Source organism: Primulina tabacum, chromosome 6 (genome assembly GCF_025594145.1).
Source record: "Primulina tabacum isolate GXHZ01 chromosome 6, ASM2559414v2, whole genome shotgun sequence".
NCBI classification, from domain to species: Eukaryota; Viridiplantae; Streptophyta; class Magnoliopsida; order Lamiales; family Gesneriaceae; genus Primulina; species Primulina tabacum.
The window spans coordinates 28,552,186-28,577,600 of NC_134555.1; the positions used below are offsets into that span (position 1 = coordinate 28,552,186).

At 40.7% G+C, this 25,415-nt stretch overlaps 2 protein-coding genes across 2 annotated transcripts; both read left to right on the forward strand.

The window, feature by feature from the left end:
• The first annotated feature begins 6,958 nt into the window (after positions 1-6,958).
• Positions 6,959-7,564, forward strand: LOC142550152 (uncharacterized). The gene has a single exon (XM_075659388.1). It carries the CDS (start codon positions 6,959-6,961, stop codon positions 7,562-7,564), a length of 606 nt encoding a protein of 201 aa, XP_075515503.1.
• A 198-nt stretch (positions 7,565-7,762) lies between these two features.
• LOC142550153 (uncharacterized) lies at positions 7,763-22,424 on the forward strand. Its single transcript, XM_075659389.1, has 6 exons — positions 7,763-8,456; positions 8,712-8,805; positions 20,756-21,020; positions 21,132-21,380; positions 21,717-22,245; positions 22,351-22,424. Exons 1-6 carry the CDS (start codon positions 7,763-7,765, stop codon positions 22,422-22,424), a joined length of 1,905 nt encoding a protein of 634 aa, XP_075515504.1.
• The last annotated feature ends 2,991 nt before the right edge of the window (positions 22,425-25,415 follow it).

The window sequence follows — 25,415 nt, forward strand, 5'->3', positions numbered from 1 at the left end:
CAGTACAACTAAAAATCTGAATAATAACACAACTCTGATATAGAATCTCAACTAAATCAACTCTGAAATTCATAACAATTTCATAAACAGTCTATTCTTTAATCTGACTTCAGTTATACAATGTCTACTGTAGCAGAAACATCATATCTGATTCATATTCAATTCTGACAATATCATAAATTCAAATCATGTCTAACCGTTCCGAAACCTATGTCCTTGTATAGCTCGTAGCGAGAGAAGTACGATACTATGTTCGGATTCGACTTCTGATACACGGATATCTCAAAATCACTATTTGAAGATATGAAAGGCTTTAAGAAATTTGTTGAAGGAAAACCCACGATTTCTTATGCTGAAATCGTGAGAATCAATACATATATATATATCTCAATTGCATGTCAAACAAATGGCTAAACCTTCACACTGCACGTCGCACCGCGGGTGCGCTCACTTTTGCACCGCGGGTGCGCTCTGTCTTTTAACGCGGGTGCGCTGACCCTACTGGTACAACACCGCGGGTGCGGTCTGTCTAGCACCGCAGGTGCGGTGTCACTTCCGTATTAAATCTCCAACTCTCTGTCCATCAACCGCGGGTGCGGTCTTGTTCGTAGCGCGGGTGCGGTCTAGACTTTATGCAACACTTCATAATCTCATTTAGTGCTTCTCATTACATGTCATGCATACTCATATCTTCCGAATATCACATCAATGAAGACTAATAAATCTCGAGTCTTACATTTCTCCCCCTTTAAGAAATGATTTTGTCCTCGAAATCACAAGTAATTAGTTCAGACATATCAGAAGGAATGTATATAGAGTTTAAATCAAAACTCTTGTCAATGAATCCATTCTGAAATCTTAATCTCATATCAGATTCTGTCTTTCAAGGAATATTTCTAATGCTCCGTCGACTTTACTGTATATGCAACAGTAGAATATACTTCGTTCTAAATTTTCTTCCTTTCACGGATCTCTGATTCCAGACCGGAGTAATCATTCAAGAAGCATAAAATCATAATACCACTCGAAATCATTTTAATCGAATCAATCGCAAAATACTGGCTATACAACATCCGTATATACCAATCAACGGCTCATACCAAATCAATATCATTAGCTGATATCAAATCTGTTTATCCCAGTCAAGGATATATTAAGTCTTCGGCCCAAATACCAATCGTCATCATCCGACGTTGGCGTATTAAGTCTGTCTGGTCTGAGCTATCTTTATTTTCTTCTGAATTAGCTACATTTTCTTTGTCACATCTCTGACTGTATCAAATCTTATCTCAGGTATCTCCGAGATATTATTCTTATACCAAAGAAATCTACAGTACTCACTGTACAATGTATCGTCTGTAACTATTTCATTATCCATCCGATCATCTTATAACTATGATCGTACAATAATTCACATAGCGACAATATGTCATATCAACTGGTGCTAGCATCCAGCACTGCCACTCCCTGGATATCTCTCAATATCCGGATAGTACATTCTGGCTATCTGTCAGTCGGTGGATAATATATGAATGAGTTCATGGTACGTTCTGCCACAATTACAAACTCAATCAAAATCACAATCTGATATAGTCTAGTTCTACATTCTGCTCAATCTGACCATTTCTTTGACATCGATCTTTGTCATCTTGTACAAACTAATAGATATAGATTGAACAATCTGTCAATCACAATCATATCATATCATAATCTGGAAAGTATTACAGTGGTCTTATTACGAAATTCATCGAAATATACTCCCAATGTCTAGTCAAGAATATACAAATTCTGTAATAAATCTTCTGATTTCTATCTTTCTATCTTCATTTATTGGCGATTTAGACATTTCAGTACAAATTCTGCCAACATTTCAGCATAAATTTTGCCATAACTGATTTAATCGGTCTATATCAAAACTATCTGTTCAAATTATCATATACTTTCTGTTACCGAAATTACTACTGAATCTCTTTCTGTGCGCTTCTGACCCTATATGTCATTTCCAATTCGAACTATTTGGTATAAACAATCAGTTAATAATATAAATTAAAGAAAAATACCTACCTGGTATTCGGTTCTGAGTGTCGATAACAAATTCTGTTATACAATTCTGAAACATTTGACATCACAAGATAATCATTCTCATACCGTAAAATCACATATCTGTCACTCTGATCGATGCTCTGTTCTGATTATTGAAATTAAGCTCTGAACATTATGATTATATTTCTGATCTACTGAAATTCTCGAATTCAACTCTGATTCGGTTTGAATAATCTATATCAAACACTGACTCAGAATAACAGTACTATCAAATCAGATTCATAATATCAATAATCTATACTGATCTAGTGAGTTTAGTAAATTCATAAAACGGCAATTCCTGGAAATATTGTCAATTCTGACTAATCAATCACGTCTTCATGTCGTTCTGATCAACTGCTATATATCATCTGCAAATATAATATGCCCTCAAACAATATAAGCTGTCTCAAATATTGTGTTAGAACAATAACAATACTCAAGCAGATACAAAACAAAAATCGTATAGGATAATCTGCCAACTAAGACCAAAATAAATTTCTGACATTCTGAATTTTCTGATATTTTTGACATCGGTATCGTTCTCAGTCACTGATCACAATCTCAACTGTGTCAAAATCAATCGGTATACTAACTTCAGATATCACATACTTTGAATACAATCTGTTTCAAACAGGATTCATATCTGAAAATTTCTGTATACAATAATCACAGTTCTCAGAGTATTCAATACAATCTTCAGATATTCGATTCAATCAATCAGATGCTACAAATATATCAAAACATCATAGATACAACGAGCATAAAATCATCATAATATCTCTGAACATACTGAAATATGCCACCGAGAAACACTAAATCAAATGTAACTCCTGGTCGGTACTCTTCTACTGATCTTTTAATTCTTTCACTCCATTCAGTGACATTCTGCACATTCAATATCATTCCGTACTGAACTCTAAAACACAACATGTACCTGGTATCAATTCAATTCTGAAATCTATCTTTCTAATATAAAGCAAATCTTAAATCTTATCGGGCAATTATCAGCCAACTCGTACATCACTGGCAATCTACCAATGCTAGGCTCGATTTCAGTGCATCTACTGAATACATAAGGATATCATCTGCTCCTTTATGTATCAATCGAGTCATAATCAATAAAGATATCAAAGGAATTCTAAATCTAGAATCCTTGCCGAGGAAATCTTTACTCATCAGCCATATCTAGTCTGAATTTTTTTTTATACTCTCCTGAAAGGAATCTATAATAGTTTTGTACTTGTTCAGCATATTAATATCAATAATGCGGTCAACTCAGAAATACAAGTACATCATAATCTAACTCGACCTCATTCTCATTTTACTGTAGTATACAATATATCACAGAAATCTCTGATATCAATTTTTCTTTTCCAACAAGTAAGAGAATCAATACTACAGTACAATCAGACTCAACAGATACAACATATTTCAATGCAACTCAGTCAAAGGTAATCGTATGGAATGCATTAGTATATATCAATACCTATGCAATATAATCATAAAAGAACAGTACCTGTCACTATATCATCAAGTGCCTCTTGGGTCTGTTCCTCGGTCACTACCACCAGATGGTCCTGATCCCTGAAATCTTCGGGAATCTCTCTGTGGACAAACTTTAGCAAAGTGTCCCCGTTGTTTGCAGATATTTCATATACCAGTCACTCCCTGGCATTGCTCGGTAGGATGTCTTCCTCCACAAGTTCTGCAATAACCTACAATGTAATCCGAGCTAGAACCACTGGAGCTAGATGACCCGCTCCCTAACTTCTTGAACTGCTTCTTTCGAGCTTGTAACTGTTCTTTCGTCCCACTACTGATACTGCCCATCTCAACTCTGTGGGGCAGTTGCTGTGAACTCGATATTGGAAGAACATACGATGCTCTCTTTTGTCCTCTCAGAACTGTTTCTGCTCTTTTGGCTCTGTTCAAGGTATCAGCAAAATTAATCGATCGTTTCACATTTACCAATGTACATATCTCCGAATTCAATCCCTGAATGAACTGATCAGATATAGCTTCATCATTTCTAGCAACATGAGGGACAAAACGTAGCAAGGTAAAGAACTGGCCCAAATACTCATCAATACTCAAGTGACACTGTCTCAAATTTGAAAACTCTGCACTTTTGTCTTGTCTGTATGATACGGGGAAAAATCTTTGATAGAATTCAACCTTAAAAATTTTCCAGGTAATTAGTGAACTACGTTGTTCCAAAGCTTCTTTGGTTATTAGCCACCAACTTCTTGCAGTCTCTTTTAGCTGGTTCCCAATCAGTGTGACTCTACAATCATCTGTGAAACCAAGAAATTCAAATAGCATTTCTATGTTTTCAAGCCAATTCTCACAATCTACAGGCGTCTCAGTACCCTTTAAAATCGGCGGTTGAAACGACTGAAACCTCTTCATCTGTGTTTCCATCTGAGTTTCTGATACATCGATCTGTTCAGTCGAAATACTACCCCTTTCTGGAATTCTCCGTGGAGGTATATCTGCTTATCAAAACATTAGTACTCAAATACTACAAATCTGTTCCAATCTTTCTCTGATCATCTTACTGCTGATCATGAATCAGATCTGACTCATACTCAATAATACATATTACCAATTCAAATCAGATAATTAGATAACATGTATTTTAAAGCAGTAAAGCATAATGTCATGCTAGCACACACAATGTAAGTCAACATTAAAATAAATTTCATGCTAGCAATCACATGCAAGGAAAGAAAACTCAATCTACCCCGCTCATTCTCTTCTATCTCAGCCTAAAGGATCTATCGCTCTGATACCACCTGTTGTGGGGACCCGGACGCTAATCATCTTCTTAATCATCTTTGGGATTTAATTATCAATTAAGATAAACAGGAAGTGCAGAACGTAATGAAATTTAACTAATATACATCTCAGTATAAATGTACAATAATATACAACAATTATTCAAACTAGTCTAAGGTTCAACTACTAATTTTCAGTATTAAACCAAGTCTACATCCAAGTCCGGAATCACCAATCTAATCTCGATCTCTCAACATCCTCTTGACCCTGATCCTGCACCACCTGTTGTCATGCACACATACAAACAAGACAACATCCGGATACTCCGGTGAGAATAAATCCCAGTATAAATAATGTATACATGCAGTTAACTGAATTAACATAAAAGCATGAATTATATCTTATCACATGTAGCATAATCAAACAACATGTATCCATACCAGTCTTTAAATAAAAATGAATCGTAATCTACGAAACATAAATCAATACGGATCTGTAAATCAAATTCTAGTCTCAATATCTAAAACTCGACTCATCCCTCATTTTAATCTAGGGATCCCGGTGAATAAGAAAGTAACAAGTCTCCCACCTACTACTACCAGTCGCAGTGGCGGTACGTTCTTATTTTTGGACTTTGGTCTAATCTATATCGAATAGAATGCTATCTGTATCTGAAGCATAACGATATACCAAACATCCAGTGCCTTGGCGTATCTACAAAGACTAAGCCTATTCTGACAATGTGCAATGGGTCAGTGACAAGTCCGTCAAAATCTAACCCCTCTGTCAGTGACTCTTGCTTAATAGCTCTCTGCTTTCTACTTCTAATTCAATAGAATAAACATACTCATTAAAACACAAAGGTATAAAAACAATACCATACAAGTATGTGATTTAGTGAAACTCGAGTTAAATCTAACTCAAGTCGATCTCCCAATGAACATCCATTTATACCTTTCTCTTCTCGGTCTGATGAAGACGAAGTCTTGTATTCCAATCCGTCCATATCCAAATCTGATAATGACGATCATATAAATACCATATCAGTATATAACTCAATTCAAGACCTGTTCTGATCAATACTCACATCAGTATATAATCTGATCCATATCTGAACAAGGTACAATCTAATTCATATAAATGATATCACGGTACAATCGAAATCATTACTGAATCTGATTAATATCAATCTACTGATGTTTCGACGGCATAATAATACAGTCACGATGACCCCGTCTATCTCAAAATCACAGATATCATACCAGAATTCATAACCAGTATCAGTACAACTCAAAATCTGAATAATAACACAACTCTGATATAGAATCTCAACTAAATCAACTCTGAAATTCATAACAATTTCATAAATAGTCTATTCTTTAATCTGACTTCAGTTATACAATGTCTACTGTAGCAGAAACATCATATCTGATTCATATTCAATTCTGACAATATCATAAATTCAAATCATGTCTAAACGTAACGAAACCTACGTCCTTGTATAGCTTGTAGCGAGAGGAGTACGATACTATGTTCGGATTCGACTTATGATACACGGATATCTCAAAATCACTATTTGAAGATATGAAAGGCTTTAAGAAATTTGTTGAAGGAAAACCCACGATTTCTTATGCTGAAATCGTGAGAATCAATACATATATATATATATATATCTCAATTGCATGTCAAACAAATGGCTAAACCTTCACACTGCACGTCGCACCGCGGGTGCGCTCACTTTTGCACCGCGGGTGCGCTCCATGTATTGATATGCATCAACTTTCCCCGAAGCTTGGACCGCGGGTGCGCTCTGTCTTTTAACGCGGGTGCGCTGACCCTACTGGTACAACACCGCGGGTGCGGTCTGTCTAGCACCGCGGGTGCGGTGTCGCTTCCGTAATTAATCTCCAACTCTCTGTCCATCAACCGCGGGTGCGGTCTTGTTCGTAGCGCGGGTGCGGTCTAGACTTTATGCAACACTTCATAATCTCATTTAGTGCTTCTCATTACATGTCATGCATACTCATATCTTCCGAATATCACATCAATGAAGACTAATAAATCTCGAGCCTTACAAATTCAACAGATATTGAGCATGCATACCTTGAGCCAGGGTTGTGGTAGTGGAAGAGGCCAAAGTACAACAGAAAGTTCTGTTGAGGGTGCTTATGATCGTTTCAGACGTATGAACCCTCCTGATTTTATTGGAGGCCCTGATCCCTTAGTGTCTCTTGAATGGATCAAATCTTTGGAAGCCATATTCGATTATTTGAAGTTAACTGACCACGAAAAGGTAAGTTGTGCTATGTTTATGTTGGCCAAAGCTGCTCATATTTGGTGGGAAGCCACCAAAGTGACAGTTAATGTTCAAGAATTAAAGTGGAACGAGTTTAAAGATTTATTCTACGCCAAATATTTCTCGAGCGAAGTAAAAGCCAAGAAGGTGAAGGAGTTTCTGGAATTGAGGCAGGATGCTTTGTCTGTTACTGAATATACGTTGAAGTTTGAGGAAGGATGTGTTTTTGTTCCTTTTATAGCTGAGAACGATAAGGATAAAGGTGAACACTTCCTCAGTGGATTGAAGCCAGAGATTCGAAGAGATGTGCATATGTCCAAGGTGGTCACATACCAGGATATTGTTGAGAGGGCTTGTCTAGCCGAGCACGATGAGCAAGAGATCGAGAAAGAGAGGCAGTTATGAAGACAAGCTTTCCAAGCTAGAGGACAAGGTGCAAGTGCAAATGTTTGTGGTGGCCACAAAGGTAAGGGTAAGATAGAGCAGCGCTCTAAACCTCCTGTGCCTTCTTCTGATACTAAAGGACAGGTATGTCCTAAGTGTGGAAAGCCACACAAGGGTGAGTGTTTGGTGGGTAGTGGACGATGTTTTAGATGCAAGGAGATGGGGCACACGCCATTGAAATGTCCTCTCTCCTCAGGCAATGGAAAAGTCCAAGGCAAAATTTTTGCTATGACAAAGGAAAGTGTTAATCCTGATTCTTCTGTGATATCAGGTAATATTTTAACCAACGGCAAAGAAGCAATTACATTGATTGACACTGGTGCAACTCATTCTTTTATTTCTGAAGTGTTTATGCATTTTATATCTGTTGAACCTACGGTTATGCCATTACACTTCAATATTGTGTTTCCCTCTGGGGATGAAATTTGTGCCACTAGTATTATCAAGGCATGTCCCATACAAGTAGGTAATAGATTACTGTTTGCTGATCTTATTCTTATTCCAATGGTTGCATTTGATGTTATTTTTGGAATGGATTGGTTATCTGCGTATCGTGCGGTAATTGATTGCGTGGGCAAAACAGTGAAGTTTTTAGCTGATGACCATGATAGTGATGTGTTTGTGGGTCTAGGCTCTTCGATGGGTATTCCTATTATTTCTTGCCTTCAAGCTAATAAGTTGTTGAACAAAGGTTGTATGGGTTTTCTAGCTTCAGTGGTTGATGTGCGAAAGGAAAGTAATTTGCAATTACAGGATATTGATGTGGTTCAGGATTATCCTGACGTTTTTGCTGATGATGTGCCTGGATTACCACCTGATCGGGAGGTGGAGTTTGTTATTGATTTAATTCCAGGTACAGCTCCAATTTCCAAGGCTCCATACAGAATAGCTCCTACTGAAATGAAAGAATTGAAGACTCAATTGCAGGATCTATTAGATAAAGGTTTTATCCGACCTAGTTCCTCACCGTGGGGAGCTCCAGTTTTGTTCGTAAAGAAGAAAGATGGATCATTGCGATTATGTATTGACTACCGAGAACTCAACAAGGTAACATTGAAGAACAAATATCCTTTGCCACGTATTCATGATCTCTTTGATCAATTGCAAGGAGCAGCAATATTTTCGAAGATTGACCTTCGGTCCGGTTACCATCAACTGAAGGTGAAAAAGGAGGACATAGCAAAGACTGCATTTAGAACGAGGTATGGCCATTATGAATTTTTGGTGATGTCGTTTGGGCTAACCAATGCTCCTTCAGTTTTTTTGGATTTGATGAATCGTGTCTTTAAGCCATATTTGGATACTTTTGTCATTGTTTTCATTGATGACATCTTGGTCTACTCAAAGACACGAGATCTTCATCGTGAGCATTTGAGGATTGTGTTGCAGCTGTTGAGGGATATGCAATTGTATGCTAAGTTAAAGAAATGTGAGTTCTGGTTGGAACAGGTGGCATGTTTAGGCCATATCGTTTCGAAAGAAGGAATATCTGTTGATCCATCCAAAGTTGAGTCCATAAAGCAATGGTCCATTCCAAAGAAATTTTCAGAGGTAAGAAGTTTTCTTGGTTTGGCAGGATATTACAGACGTTTAATAGTGGACTTTTCGAAGATAGCTTTGCCATTAACGAGTTTGACAAGGAAGGCAACAAAGTTCGAATGGACCATTGAGTGTCAATGAGCATTTCAAACATTGAAAGATAAGTTGACTTTTGCCCCTGTGTTGGTACTTCCTTGTGGAACTGAAGATTTTGTTGTATATACTGATGCTTCAAAGCAGGGGTTAGGTGCAGTACTTATGCAGCGTGGGAAAGTGATAGCATATGCTTCTCGTCAGTTGAAGGACTACGAGAAGAATTATCCCACTCATGATTTGGAGTTGGCGGCTGTGGTTTTTGCTTTAAAGATTTGGCGGCACTATTTATATGGTGAGAAATGTGAAATATTTACAGATCACAAATGTAGAACCCGTAAATCAGTAGACGTATAAGCCGTGCATAATTCTAGATTTTTAAATTTAATTGACTTCATTGCATGATTATTTTAAATGCATTTATTTGAAGTTAATTATTTTATTATTTCAGTTCAGTAGTTTGATTTTTTAGCATTTCAGTTATTTCAGTGAGGCCGGACCGGAGTTGGAGTTTTGAGATAGAATTTAAGATTCGATAAATATTTCCAGAAGTTAATTTAGCTAGCAACTAAGTTCATTTAAGTTAGAAAGGGAGGTTTGAGGATTTAATTTAATTATTTGAGGTGATTAAGAAATGAACTCATTTAAGTTATTAAATTAAGGGGTTAGCTCACTAAATTATTTAAAGGATTAGTAAGGCTTTCAAGGATTATTAGTTGACTAGATAATCAACATTTCCCCTACCATTTATCATGCATTTTCGGCCACACCCCTAGAAGAACAAACTAGGACTTGCCAACTCACCTTTGACCCATTCTTGGTTGATTAGCATGCTAATTCTTTTAGCTATTTTTCCACCTTAATTAATTAATACTAGACCACTATCCTAACCCTTGTTTGGCATGATAAAATCGGCCACTATACTCTAGAATCACCCAAGAGATCATTTGATAGCAATTCAAAATTCAAAATTCAAATGCATGAAGACTTGGTCTTGGATCTTCCTTATATTGTGCACCCTTCTCCTCACCCCTCATAACCACTCCATCACACTCCCTCCCCACCGAAATCAGACCCCTTTTCAGTAGAGAAAAATCGTGAGTAATAGCTAGGGAGAAAGGGAGAGAAATCGAGAGTAAAGAAAACAAGAGAAGCGCTCCACCTCCTCCGTGCCGCGTAGTCGTCGTTGTTTCGTTCGTTTTCATTCGAAACGAAACCAGGCATGTCTAGATTTCTTTCAAACCTCAATCAAGTCATATTATCATTTATTTTTCAGTACATGATCATGTTTAGTCAAGAAAAAATCGAGATCCATGTCAAAACATTTTGAAACCACACATGCAGAATTTTCGATTTCCTTGGCAAGCTTCACGATTTCTTTTGGTTTGTGAGTTTCAGGTATTGGATCGACTCCAGGCTCCCAAGGCGGCTTATATACATGTAGTAGGATGCATTAGGATCATGTTGGTCCATTCAAACCAGCCCCATGCTTGCTGGAAATTCAGAATGACAGCAAGTCCCCATAGGTGCAGAAATGTTGTTCGAAAAATTCAGTTTCTTGTCATGGAGGAAGGATCTGATCTTGTCTGCCCCAAGGGCCTATAGCCATGGTTGGATCACTTCCCTAGCATGTCTAAGACGTGACTAAGTTACCCTTTTGGTGGCTTGGTCCATGGTTCATCGGTTTTTAATAAAAACGTCAAAACAGCCCCTATACCCCTTCGGCTTCTTCATTTGTTCAGCTTTTGGTTCGTTCCTTTTGTTGCTTGGTATTGATCTTGGTTGGCCTATGGCCCTTAGCCACGGTTAATATCATGCTCCTAGATGTCTAGATCGTGCCATGGTCAATAAAATGGCCACTGGAATGACGCAAGACATCGATCATAGCATAAACACTACACACGCATGCACGTTGCTCTCGGTTGGACCCTTCGGTTGAGTTATGGTGTGATGCGGATTGTGGCTGGCCTATGGCCCTTATCCATGGTTCAAATCATTCCTTGGGATGTTGGTAAGAGTCTCTGGTCGGTCGTTCACTCCCCTAATGGCCGATAGTCTCGAAACCAACGCAAGTCTTGTAGTTGCGCAGCTGCTGGAAATCACAGCAAGTTTCTGTGTCGGTTCAGAGGCTCGTTCAAGTTCTTGGTTTGCTTTTAGCCCATGGCCTTGGACTGGACAGTGCCTCATTGAGTTAGGAAGGTCATGTTTTCGACCGTTCATCATTTGGATCATTTTTGAGGTCGTACGAGAATTTACGGTGCAATGTGCCAAATTGACTCTCGAAAGAGCGTTTCGTGTTTTGGCCTCCATTCCACCTAGATTTCGACCCTATATTTTTGGGAACATTATTTTATGATTTTTCAGCGTATTTTAATCATGACTATACGTCGGTTCAGTGTCGGTTCAGGTTGTCTCGGAGTCATGATTAAATGCGAAGTCATTAGGCGTCATAGTCGCATCTTTTGAACGTAAATTGCATAGTTGGTCATGTTTAAGCTATTGCATATTTTTCATGGCACAGTTAGGTTGCAGCGAGCCTGGGAACGATCCAATCCAATCCAGTTGGTAAAATTACAGGAATTTTCATTACGCCAGTTAATTATTTTACGTGCATTAAATAGAAAATGATTATTTTTTAGATTTATGCGATATGGCTTGTGGTTCATTCACTATGTGGGAGTGTTATTTTATACGGTCGCCAGTAACCGATCAGTTCAGTATGGTACCACCCGGTCGCCAGTGACCGGCCAGCTCAGTTCAGTTTCAGTCTCCCCGGTAGCCAGTTACCGATCAGTTCAGCTTAGTGCAGTGGCCACAGGCGTAAAACATAATCTCAACAGAAAATTTTATCAGTTATTTCAGTACAGGCTCCAAGAAGCAAATATTTTTACAGTGATTTCCAGTTCAGTTATGCACGTATTATAATTGCTTAGTACAGATTATTTTCAGTATGCCTCAGGACAGGATATGTTAACTCATGCATATTTTAAATTCAGATTTTTACTCGTTACCTGCGATATATGCATGCTGTGTCTTTAGGCTCACTAGACTTGATTGTTGTAGGTACTGATGAGGCCAGGGCCGAGGGCGGGGACCAGTGAGCCAGCTTGGGTCGGCAGTAGTGGTACCCGAGGACCTCAGAGCAGCAGTTGTTATTTTTTTCCGCAAACAATTTTATCAGTCGTTGGATATTTTTAAATCGTTGTTGTTGGCAAAACTTTAATTTTCTTCCGCTGCAATATTTTGAAATATTGAACTTGATTCACCAGTGATTTTATGAATGAGGCCATTTAAGTTCTTTTAAAAAGAAAATTTTTAATTTTCCGCAAATTTTCAAGAAAGGAGTTGTTGGCCCTTCACAGTTGGTATCAGAGCGGTGGTTCTGTATAGGGTTTCACTACTACTGACCGCGAGAAGCTCACGAAGCCACCTCTTCGGTCTGTAAGTTTTTCAGTTCAGCATTTTGTTCAGCATTTTAGTTAAAGCATGAATTAGTTTGTCAGCATGCTTCCAGATTTTCAGTATTTCAGGGTTCATTTAAAATAAATTATGGAATTATGCATGTTAGTTACGTATGGGTTATGTTGGAACAGTATGCCCCCTAGATGCATTTTAGAGCGCAACAGAGAGGAGGAGCCTCGCCGAGAAGACATGGAGTAGCGTAGACCAGAGGGAGACCTACCACCTCCTCCACCGCCCCCACCGGACATGAGTGCCCAGATGTTAGCTGGGATGGCACAGTTCTTCAGACAGTTTGCGGGGGGCAATGCCGCAGCCGTAGCCGCAACCGCAGCCAGGCCGACAGGGCCCGAGGCTATTTATGAGCGATTCATGAAGATGCGCCCGAAGGAATTCTCTGGGGCATCTGACCCCATGGTTGCCGAGGGATGGATCAAATCCCTCGAGGTTATATTCGATTTTATGGAGCTGGGAGACGCAGACCGAGTCCGATGTGCCACCTACCTGTTCACTGGAGACGCCCGCTTATGGTGGGAAGGAGCTTCGGTAGCCTTGACTTTGGCTACACTTTCATGGACCCGCTTTACGGAGGTTTTCTACTCCAAGTATTTTGCTGAGGAGGTTCGCACCAGGCTTACCACCGAGTTCATGAGTCTGAGATAGGGCGATATGTCGGTTACGGAATTTATCCGTAAGTTTGAGAGGGGCTGTCACTTTGTGCCCCTGATAGCGAATGATGCCAGAGCCAAGCTGATGCACTTCCTGGTGGGTTTATGGCCGATCTTGCGCCGAGATGTTAGGGTATCTGACCCTGCTACTTATGAGATTGCCGTCTCCAAGGCCTTAGCCGCAGAGCAGGATCTGCGGGATATCGAGATGGATCGCCAGGGCAAGCGCCGAGTCCAGGCACCGCACCGCCCTCCTCCTCATCAGCATCAGCAGCACAATAAGAGTCCTTTTCATGGACCGCCCAGGAACCGAGGCCAGCAGCAGCAGCGGGGACGCCCAGCCCCGAGGACTCAGAAGCACCCAGTCTGTCCCAGGTGCTAGCGTCGCCATCCTAGAGCATGTATGGCTGGCTCAGGAAAGTGTTTTAAGTGTGGCAGTCCAGACCACATGTTGCTGCAGTGCCCTCAGAGGAATCTGCCTACCCAAGGCAGAGTTTTTGCTCTCCATGCCGCGGAAACCAACCCGGAGACTATGTTGTTGACAGGTACCTTTAAACTTTAAGCTATTATTTGAATTTCCGTGTTTTGGGAATCGGGATTTAGATTTTGAACTTAGAACTGTTATAGGATTGCATGCTCTACTCAGATTTATTTCGGGGGAATTAAGCTAGAGGAACCTTGACCTTTGCATGTCTATAAGTTTAGATCTTGTAGTGGGATTCAACTTAGAGTTCCGATCTTTCAGGGAAAATTTTTATATCTGGTTCCGCTACCAAGGCCTTGTTAGATTCAGGGGCCACTCACTCGTTTATTTCGAAGGTCTTTGCTAACTTCCTCAAGATCTAGACCATTGGGCTCGATACAGCCTTTTCAGTAGTGTTGCCGTCAGGCGAGGAGATGGCAGCTACCAATGTTATCCGAGATATAGACCTTGAGTTGCACGGTAATCTTGTTTATGCGGATCTGATCGTGCTACCAATGCCGGAATTTGACATCATCCTAGGGATGGACTGGCTATTGAGGAACAGAGTGTTGATAGACTTCCAGCGGAGATCGGTTCTTGTCCGACTGCCTGGAATGGAGCAGTTCTTATTTGAGCCGGACAGGTACTTTCCTTTACCGCGCATTATTCCTTATGTTCAGGCTAGGAAGCCCTTGCATAGAGGGTGTCGGGGATTTCTAGTAACCTTTTTATCTGTCCCCGAGGAACCCAGCCAGTCAGCCTCAGATGTTCCGGTTGTCAGAGATTTCTTAGACGTTTTTCCCGAAGACGTCTCTGGTATTCCACCAGAGAGAGAGGTGGAGTTTTCCATTGAGCTTATGCCAGGTACGGCTCCGATATCCAAAGCGCCGTACCGACTAGCAGCGACAGAGATGGCAGAGCTTAAGAAGCAGATCCAGGAACTTCTCGACAAGGAGTTCATTCGCCCGAGCTTTTCTCCATGGGGCGCGCCAGTCTTATTCGTGAAAAAGAAGGATGGCACGATGAGGCTTTGCATTGACTACCGGGAGTTGAACAGGGTTACAGTGAAGAATAAATACCCACTGCCGAGGATTGAGGATCTGTTTGACCAGTTGCAGGGAGCTTCGATTTTCTCCAAGATAGATCTGCGTTCTGGTTATCACCAGTTGAGGGTGAGAGGTGCTGATGTTTCGAAGACAGCTTTCAGGACTCGTTATGGTCACTACGAGTTCCTTGTGATGCCGTTCGGTCTGACGAATGCGCCAGCGATCTTCATGGATCTCATGAATCGCGTATTTCAGCCGTACCTCGACCAGTTTGTGATAGTGTTCATAGATGACATTCTCGTCTACTCCAAGAATCGGGAGGAGCACAGCAGGCATCTGACCACAGTGTTGCAGACATTGCAGAAGCACAAATTATTCGCAAAGTTCAGTAAGTGCGAATTCTGGTTAGAGAAGGTGGCATTCTTGGGCCACATTGTTTCTAGCAGTGGTATTGAGGTACACCCCGCAAAAGTTGTAGCAGTCAGAGATTGGGTTGTGCCTCAGAATGCATCCGAGATCCGCAGTTTCCTTGGGCTAGCAGGATATTACAGAAAATTCATCCAGGGATTCTCCTCTATCGCCGTTCCACTCACAGCACTGACAAAGAAAAATGTGAAGTTTGTGTGGAGCGAGGAGTGTCAGAAGATCTTCGATACTTTGAAGCAAGCTTTTATTTCAGCACCAGTTTTGGCCATGCCATCAGGGCCCGGCGAGTTTGTCCTTTATACCGATGCTTCGAAGCTTGGTTTAGGTGCAGTTTTGATGCAGCATGGGAGAGTGATAGCGTATGCTTCTCGACAGCTGAAAATCCACGAGAAGAATTACCCTACCCATGATCTGGAGTTAGCGGCCGTAGTTTTTGCTTTGAAGATTTGGAGGCACTATCTGTATGGAGAGAAGTGCCAGATCTTTACCGACCATAAGAGCCTCAAGTATTTCTTTACGCAGAAGGAGCTGAACATGCGTCAGAGGCGTTGGTTGGAGCTTGTGAAAGACTACGATTGTGACATTAGCTACCACCCGGGTAAAGCTAATGTAGTTGCGGATGCTTTGAGCAGGAAAGTCGCAGTGATGGCTCATTTGACGATGCAGAAACCTCTTCAGATTGAGATGCAGAGGTTTGATCTTGAGACTTACCCTCGAGGTAGAGTTCCTCGTTTATCCACCTTGACTATCCAGTCCTCTCTTATTGACCGTATTCGCAGCGGTCAGGCAGTAGATGAGCAGTTGGCACAGTGGAAGAAGAGAGATGAAGCCAAGGGCAGTGTTTTGTATTCAGTCAGCGACGGTATTGTGAGATACCGAGATAGGATATGGGTTCCTAGCAGTGATTCTATCCGAGCAGACATCTTATCAGAGGCCCATACGTCCCCGTACTCCATTCACCCTGGGAGTACGAAGATGTATAAAGATCTGCAGCTATTGTATTGGTGGCCAGGAATGAAGAAGGACATCAGGCGTTTTGTATCCGAGTGCCTGACTTGCCAGTTAGTGAAGGCCGAGCATCAGAGACCAGCAGGTTTGCTCAAGCCTCTTCCTATCCCCGAGTGGAAGTGGGAGAACATTACCATGGACTTTGTGACCGGATTGCCGAGGTCAGCCAGAGGATCGAATGCTATCTGGGTGATTGTAGATCGTCTTACCAAATCAGCGCACTTCTTGCCTATTAAGACGACTTTCACCATGGTTCAGTATGCAGAGCTGTATATCCGAGAGATAGTCCGACTCCATGGTATTCCAGTTTCGATCGTATCCGACAGAGATCCCAGATTCACTTCCTCGTTTTGGAAGAGTTTGCATTCGAATACGGGTACGAAGTTGCTGTTTAGCACAGCTTTCCATCCGCAGACAGATGGACAGTCGGAGCGAGTTATTCAGATCTTAGAGGATCTTCTCCGTGCTTGCGTCATTGATTTCTCTGGGAGTTGTGAGTTAAACTTACCATTGGTAGAGTTCACCTATAACAACAGTTTCCAGTCGTCTATAGGTATGGCTCCGTATGAGGCGCTGTATGGCCGCAAGTGTAGATCTCCTGTTCATTGGGATGAAGTAGGAGAGAGAGCAGAGTTTGGTCCAGAGATTGTTCAGCATGCAGCAGATGTAGTAGTCAAGATCCGTGATAGAATGAGGACTGCTCAGAGCCGACAGAAGAGTTATGCCGATCAGCGGAGGAGAGAGTTAGAGTTTGCAGTGGGCGATCATGTCTTCGTGAAAGTGGCACCTATGAAGGGTGTCATGAGATTTGGCAAGAAAGGGAAGCTCAGTCCGAGATTCATTGGACCGTTTGAGATCCTTGACAGAGTTGGGACGCTTGCTTATCGTGTGGCTCTTCCGCCAAATCTGGCCGGAGTACACAATGTCTTTCACGTCTTCATGCTGAGGAAGTATATGGCAAATCCTTCGCATGTTCTGAATTTCGAGCCGTTGCAGCTTACTCGGAACTTATCTTATGAGGAGAGACCCGTGCAGATCCTATACAGACAGGAGAAGAAACTTCGGAACAAGTTGGTTAAGCGAGTCAAAGTCAAATGGCTTAACCATTCAGAGGAGGAAGCTACGTGGGAGTCTGAGCCGGAGATGAGAAGTCGATACCCTGAGTTATTCGGTGAGTTCTAATTTCGAGGACGAAATTTATTTAAGGGGGGAAGGATTGTAGAACCCGTAAATCAGTAGACGTATAAGCCGTGCATAATTCTAGATTTTTAAATTTAATTGAATTCATTGCATGATTATTTTAAATGCATTTATTTGAAGTTAATTATTTTATTATTTCAGTTCAGTAGTTTGATTTTTTAGCATTTCAGTTATTTCAGTGAGGCCGGACCGGAGTTGGAGTTTTGAGATAGAATTTAAGATTCGATAAATATTTCCAGAAGTTAATTTAGCTAGCAACTAAGTTCATTTAAGTTAGAAAGGGAGGTTTGAGGATTTAATTTAATTATTTGAGGTGATTAAGAAATGAACTCATTTAAGTTATTAAATTAAGGGGTTAGCTCACTAAATTATTTAAAGGATTAGTAAGGCTTTCAAGGATTATTAGTTGACTAGATAATCAACATTTCCCCTACCATTTATCATGCATTTTCGGCCACACCCCTAGAAGAACAAACTAGGACTTGCCAACTCACCTTTGACCCATTCTTGGTTGATTAGCATGCTAATTCTTTTAGCTATTTTTCCACCTTAATTAATTAATACTAGACCACTATCCTAACCCTTGTTTGGCATGATAAAATCGGCCACTATACTCTAGAATCACCCAAGAGATCATTTGATAGCAATTCAAAATTCAAAATTCAAATGCATGAAGACTTGGTCTTGGATCTTCCTTATATTGTGCACCCTTCTCCTCACCCCTCATAACCACTCCATCACACTCCCTCCCAACCGAAATCAGACCCCTTTTCAGTTGAGAAAAATCGTGAGTAATAGCTAGGGAGAAAGGGAGAGAAATCATGAGTAAAGAAAACAAGAGAAGCGCTCCACCTCCTCCGTGCCGCGTAGTCGTCGTCGTTTCGTTCGTTTTCTTTCGAAACGAAACCAGGCATGTCTAGATTTCTTTCAAACCTCAATCAAGTCATATTATCATTTATTTTTCAGTACATGATCATGTTTAGTCAAGCAAAAATCGAGATCCATGTCAAAACATTTTGAAACCACACATGCAGAATTTTCGATTTCCTTGGCAAGCTTCACGATTTCTTTTGGTTTGTGAGTTTCAGGTATTGGATCGACTCCAGGCTCCCAAGGCGGCTTATATACATGTAGTAGGTTTCATTAGGACCATTTTGGTCCATTCAAACCAGCCCCATGCTTGCTGGAAATTCAGAATGACAGCAAGTCCCCATAGGTGCAGAAATGTTGTTCGAAAAATTCAGTTTCTTGTCATGGAAGAAGGATCTGATCTTGGCTGCCCCAAGGGCCTATAGCCATGGTTGGATCACTTCCCTAGCATGCCTAAGATGTGACTAAGTTGCCTTTTTTGTGGCTTGGTCCATGGTTCATCGGTTTTTAATAAAAACGTCAAAACAGCCCCTATACCCCTTCGGCTTCTTCATTTGTTCAGCTTTTGGTTCGTTCCTTTTGTTGCTTGGTATGGATCTTGGTTGGCCTATGGCCCTTAGCCATGGTTCATATAATGCTCCTAGATGCCTAGATCGTGCCATGGTCAATCAAATGGCCACTGGAATGACGCAAGACATCGATCATAGCATAAACACTACACACGCATGCACGTTGCTCTCGGTTGGACCCTTCGGTTGAGTTATGGTGTGATGCGGATTGTGGCTGGCCTATGGCCCTTATCCATGGTTCAAATCATTCCTTGGGATGTTGGTAAGAGTCTCTGGTCGGTGGTTCACTCCCCTAATGGCCGATAGTCTCGAAACCAACGCAAGTCTTGTAGTTGCGCAGCTGCTGGAAATCACAGCAAGTTGCTGTGTCGGTTCAGAGGCTCGTTCGAGTTCTTGGTTGGCTTTTAGCCCATGGCCTTGGACTGGACAGTGCCTCATTGAGTTAGGAAGGTCATGTTTTCAACCGTTTGTCATTTGGATCATTTTTGAGGTCGTACGAGAATTTACGGTGCAATGTGCCAAATTGACTCTCGAAAGAGCGTTTCGTGTTTTGGCCTCCATTCCACCTAGATTTCGACCCTATCATTTTAGGAACATTATTTTATGATTTTTCAGCGTATTTTAATAATGACTATACGTCGGTTCAGTGTCGGTTCAGGTTGGCTCGGAGTCATGATTAAATGCGAAGTCATTAGGCGTCATAGTCGCATCTTTTGAACGTAAATTGCATAGTTGGTCATGTTTAAGCTATTGCATATTTTTCATGGCACAGTTAGGTTGCAGCGAGCCTGGGAACGATCCAATCCAATCCAGTTGGTAAAATTACAGGAATTTTCATTACGCCAGTTAATTATTTTACGTGCATTAAATAGAAAATGATTATTTTTTAGATTTATGCGATATGGCTTGTGGTTTATTCACTATGTGGGAGTGTTATTTTATACGGTCGCCAGTGACCGATCAGTTCAGTATGGTACCACCCGGTCGCCAGTGACCGGCCAGCTCAGTTCAGTTTCAGCCTCCCCGGTAGCCAGTTACCGATCAGTTCAGCTTAGTGCAGTGGCCACAGACGTAAAACATAATCTCAACAGAAAATTTTATCAGTTATTTCAGTACAGGCTCCAAGGAGCAAATATTTTTACAGTGATTTCCAGTTCAGTTATGCACGTATTATAATTGCTTAGTACAGATTATTTTCAGTATGCCTCAGGACAGGATATGTTAACTCATGCATATTTTAAATTCAGATTTTTACTCGTTACCTGCGATATATGCATGCTGAGTCTTTAGGCTCACTAGACTTGATTGTTGTAGGTACTGATGAGGCCAGGGCCGAGGGCGGGGACCAGTGAGCCAGCTTGGGTCGGCAGTAGTGGCACCCGAGGACCTCATAGCAGCAGTTGTTATTTTTTTCCGCAAACAATTTTATCAGTCGTTGGATATTTTTAAATCGTTGTTGTTGGCAAAACTTTAATTTTCTTCCGCTGCAATATTTTGAAATATTGAACTTGATTCACCAGTGATTTTATGAATGAGGCCATTTAAGTTCTTTTAAAAAGAAAATTTTTAATTTTCCGCAAATTTTCAAGAAAGGAGTTGTTGGCCCTTCACAACAAAAGTTTGGGTTATTTGTTTTCGAAGAAGGAATTGAATATGCGGCAGCGGAGATGGTTGGAACTGGTAAAGGATTATGATTGCACCATTAGCTATCATCCTGGTAAAGCTAATGTGGTTGCGGATGCTTTGAGTCGCAAATCGAGTTCATTATTGGGTTCCATGATTTCTAAACTTTTGTTGTTTGATTTGCAAAGAAATGAGATCAATTTGGTATCTTCAGGTACAGTTGCTCGATTATCTGCACTGGTTCTCCACTCAACCTTATTTGACCGAATTTTGAAGGAACAACAGCTGGACACTCAGTTATTAGAGTTGAAGAGAAAAAGTGATCTTACAGGAGTTTCTGTGTTTGGGTCGAATCGTGATGGGTTATTGACCTTTCGAGGTAAAATATGTGTTCCTATAGGTGATGACATCCGAAAAGATGTACTTCTTGAAGCTCATACAGTGCCATATTCTGTACATCCCGGTAGTACCAAGATGTACCAAGATCTTCGATGTCTTTACTGGTGGCCAGGTATGAAGAAAGATATCATGTTATTTGTTTCTGAATGTCTAACCTGTCAGCAGGTTAAGATTGAGCACCAGAGACCGGCGGGATTGTTACAATCCTTGCCTATACCGCAATGGAAATGGGAGCACATAACTATGGATTTTGTTACTGGGTTACCAAGGACGCAAAAAGGCTTCAATTCTATTTGGGTGATCGTGGATCGATTAACCAAGTCATCTCATTTTCTTCCTGTCAAGACGACGTATTCTATGAATCAGTATGCTGAGGCTTATATTCAAGAGATTGTGAGGCTTCATGGGATACCGGTATCGATAGTTTCAGATCGTGATCCAAGGTTTACATCAGAGTTTTGGAAGAGTTTGCATCGAGCCTTGGGAACGAAATTGGCTTTCAATACTGCATACCATCCTCAAAGCGATGGTCAATCAGAAAGGGTTATCCAAATTCTTGAAGATATGCTAAGGGCTTGTACGATTGATTTCCCGAGAAGTTGGGATTCCAAGTTACCTTTGGTGGAGTTCACGTATAATAACAGCTACCAGTCGTCTATAGGCATGGCACCTTATGAAGCTTTATATGGAAGAAAGTGCCGATCCCCTTTGTTTTGGGAAGAGGTAAGTGAAACGAAGATGTTGGGACAGGAGTTGGTTCAACAAACAGCAGATGTTGTGGCATTGATCCAAGAAAGAATGAGGACCGCTCAGTCTCGACAGAAGAGTTATGCCGATGTTCGACGACGACCCGTAGCATTCGAGGTTGGTGATCATGTATTTATTAAGATAGCTCCTCTCAAGGGAGTTATGCGATTTGGCAAGAAAGGTAAGTTAAGTCCTCGATATATTGGGACGTTTGAGATTCTTGATAAGATTGGAGACCGAGCCTATCGTCTTGCATTGCCACCGGACTTGGAGAGAGTTCACAACGTATTTCATGTTTCTATGCTACGTAAATACCTTCCCAATCCATCGCATGTTCTTCGACATGAATCATTAGACCTTTTGCCTAATTTAAGCTACGAGGAAATGCCGGTTCAAATTCTTGATCGCAAAGTTAAAGTGTTGAGGAATAAAGAAATTGGCCTTGTCAAAGTTCTTTGGAGGAATCATGTTATTGAAGAGGCATGGGAACCGGAAGAGGAGATGAAACATCGTTATCCGAATCTATTTGACGGTAAGCAAATTTCGGGGACGAAATTTTTATAAGGATGGAAGATTGTAATATCCTAATCTTTTAGCATTTTATTGTTTATAATATTATTTTTGGTTGGATGTTTAGGAAATATGTTTATTGTTGGAATGATTGTTATATGGTCATTGTTTATGGTTATTGTTTTGGAATCATGTTCATAGTTGGTGATGATTATGGAAGTGAATGGGTAGAATAGAAAGTTGATCTTAAGCCAAATAGGAAATGGAAGTGCAGAAACGGTATGAAAAATGTGGCAGTAGTTGTGGTTTTTAGTATAATATTTTGTATATTGATCCAATTGATGTGAGGCCACTTCCATTAGAAAGATAAGATATAAGGCTATAACTTTCATGTTTTGAGTTTTTTTCAAATCATTAGGGAAGACAAGCCAAAAGTGGCCCGAAGTGTGTCGTGTGTTTCGTTGTTCCTGCACTAACAAATGTTGGTAGAATGGGCATAACCTTTTGCTCAGACCTCCAAATGACCTGAAATTTGGGGAGATTCAAGAAAAGACATAGGGCTACAACTTTGATGTTTACCACTTTGGCTAATTCGGAAGAAAAAGTTCAGTTTTGGCCCTTGGACCGAGGGTACACGGACCCCTATATGGGGTCCGGGTCTGGCCATGCAAAATGAGTGATTTCCCGAGTGTACACTGTAATGCCCTAGATTGTAAGTGGATAAAATGAAAAGTTGAAGTGTTGCTTGAAGAAAGGGACCGCACCCGCGCCTAGAGAAGCACCGCACCCGCGGTGCATGGACAGAAAGATGGCCATTTTACAGTAGGGTCACCGCACCCGCGGTCCAAGAAACAGTGCACCCGCTATTGATGGACAGAGAGTTGGAAAGTATTTACAGAAATGACACCGCACCCGCGGTTCAAACGTGACTGCACCTGCGTTGATGTTACCGCACCCGCGGTCTTATATGTAGCGCACCAGCGGCCGTTTAATTTCAGAAAATGAAAGGCATGCCGTGGGCACAGCGCACCCGCGGTGAAGAGTGACAGGTGCGGTGCTGCATGCGAGAAATCAACCTTTGTTTCTTAAGTTGACACATGGCATGGTATATATATAATTCAAGCATGAGTCATTCTTCCTTCACTTCAGCAGCCGAGAATAAGAACAAGGAGAGAGTTCCTTCAAGCTTCTTTGTGGGAAATGTGAATTGTGAAAGAATTACATGTCCAAAGTGTGAACCAAGTGGAGATTCTTATTCCTTGCATCAAGGGCTTCAAAAGGGTATATGTTTTATTAAGTTCATGTTTTGAAGTTGAGCTGTTAAAGGAAATCAGATTTGGTTTCTATTTTGTGTTCTTATGATTGTTGTGAACATATAGTGGAAAAAGAGATAGAAGAAATAATACTATATGTGATTGTTATGATTTTCCAGCATGTATGGAATTGAGATGGTGCAGATTTCAGAATAGTACATGTGATTCATGAAGATTTTGGATTATGGTTATTGATTACTGTTATATGAGTTGATCGGTATATCGAGAATCCGCCGTTATGCCGTTGAAATTGCATTGAAATGAAATATTGAATCTCATGTGTATTGAGGTATACTAGAGCTTGATAGAATGTACATTGATGATGCCATTTCAGATTTGTATTGGCGACTTTGACATCGAGACTTCGATATCGACAGAGATTGTGCGACGAAAGGTATAATGCAAGTTTTGTTTGGGGAAGACACAACTCAAATGAGATTCAATTTGAGTTTCCTAAATAAAATCACATACTAGAATTATTGTTTATCTTTTGATATGATTGCGATTTGTTTATAGATTTATATTCAAATCTCTTGATATGATGATGTCTTGTTTATAGATTTATATTCAAGCCTTTGAGATAGGAGAGTCATTGGCAGACTTGCCAAACTAGATGTTCGGTGGTATCGACGCTTTGGATCAGATTCACTCCGATTGTAGACACTCGATATAGACTTGACCGAAGTCTAGGAATAAGACGTACAGTTACCCCGATTGGGAGGGTAGGTGACAGACAGTGACGTCTTATTCACACCGGGATCCCTAGAGTAGAGTCGATTCGAGTCAGGACATGATTTGATTTGAGTTGCATGTTTAGATAGATCGGTTTCATAGACTATGGAGCCATTGTTATTGCTTTCATGCATGATTTATGATTTCGTATCAGCATGTATACATGTTTTATACTGGGATTTGATCTCACCGGAGTTTCCGACTGTTGTTATGTCTGTATGTGTGCATAACAACAGGTGGGCCAGGATCAGGGTCACGACAGATATGAGAGATCGAGATAGCGTGGTGACTTCGGGCGCAACAGATTACTAGTGGTTTCTTTTACTAGACATGTACTATATTTTGATTATGGTTGGGATTGAACACTAGTTTGTATGAATGTATTAGAACAAGACATGTAATTATGTTTATTGAAATAAAATAAAGAACTATCTTGTGCTTGAGTTATAAACATTTGATTTAATGTTAAAAGCAAAATTTTGACCCGTATTTTGAACGAGGATCCGATTAATCCCGAAAAGAATTGAGTTAGAGCCCGGGTCCCCACAACAGGTGGTATCAAAGCCGTAGGTTCTGTAGACTGAGATAGAATAGAATGAGCAGGGTAGATCGAGTCTTCTTCCATGCTTTTGATGTGCTAGCATGATTTAATGCTTTCCCTATTATATGTTGTATTGTATCTGAGTTGATTTACAGCATATACTTGTAAAGACTGAATCAGAACCGATTCTGGATCAGAGGTATATGATCAGAGGAGGGCTGAGACAGATTGTATAGATTTTATCCTAATCTGTTTGATAATCAGATATGCTGCCTAGAAGAAGACCACAACCAGCTGCAGGTCAAGTGCCGGAACAGGGTAGTACGTCGGGTACTCAGATGGATGTTACTGCGACACCGATGGAGACTTTGTTGAACAGATTTCAATCATTCCATCCACCTACCTTGAAGGGCATAGAAAATACAGTGGATTGTGAAAGCTGGTTTGATGATATAGAGATGTTATTTGAATCACTTGCCCATACAGATGAACGTAGAGTGAAGCTGGTTGGGCATCAATTGCAAGAAGTGGCCAAGAGTTGGTGGCTAACGGCGAAACGAGCCTTAGAACATCGAGGTATTGATATTACTTGGAAAGTCTTTAAAG

Bases quoted from the DNA above. Each gene is read 5' to 3' on its own strand.
- LOC142550152 (XM_075659388.1), top strand. From the start codon at position 6,959: ATGCATACCTTGAGCCAGGGTTGTGGTAGTGGAAGAGGCCAAAGTACA.
- LOC142550153 (XM_075659389.1), top strand. From the start codon at position 7,763: ATGGGGCACACGCCATTGAAATGTCCTCTCTCCTCAGGCAATGGAAAA. The intron at 21,021-21,131 runs GTACATCCCGGT...ACCTGTCAGCAG, and splicing joins CTCATACAGTGCCATATTCT to GTTAAGATTGAGCACCAGAG. The intron at 21,381-21,716 runs GTATCGATAGTT...ATGTTGGGACAG, and splicing joins TGAGGCTTCATGGGATACCG to GAGTTGGTTCAACAAACAGC.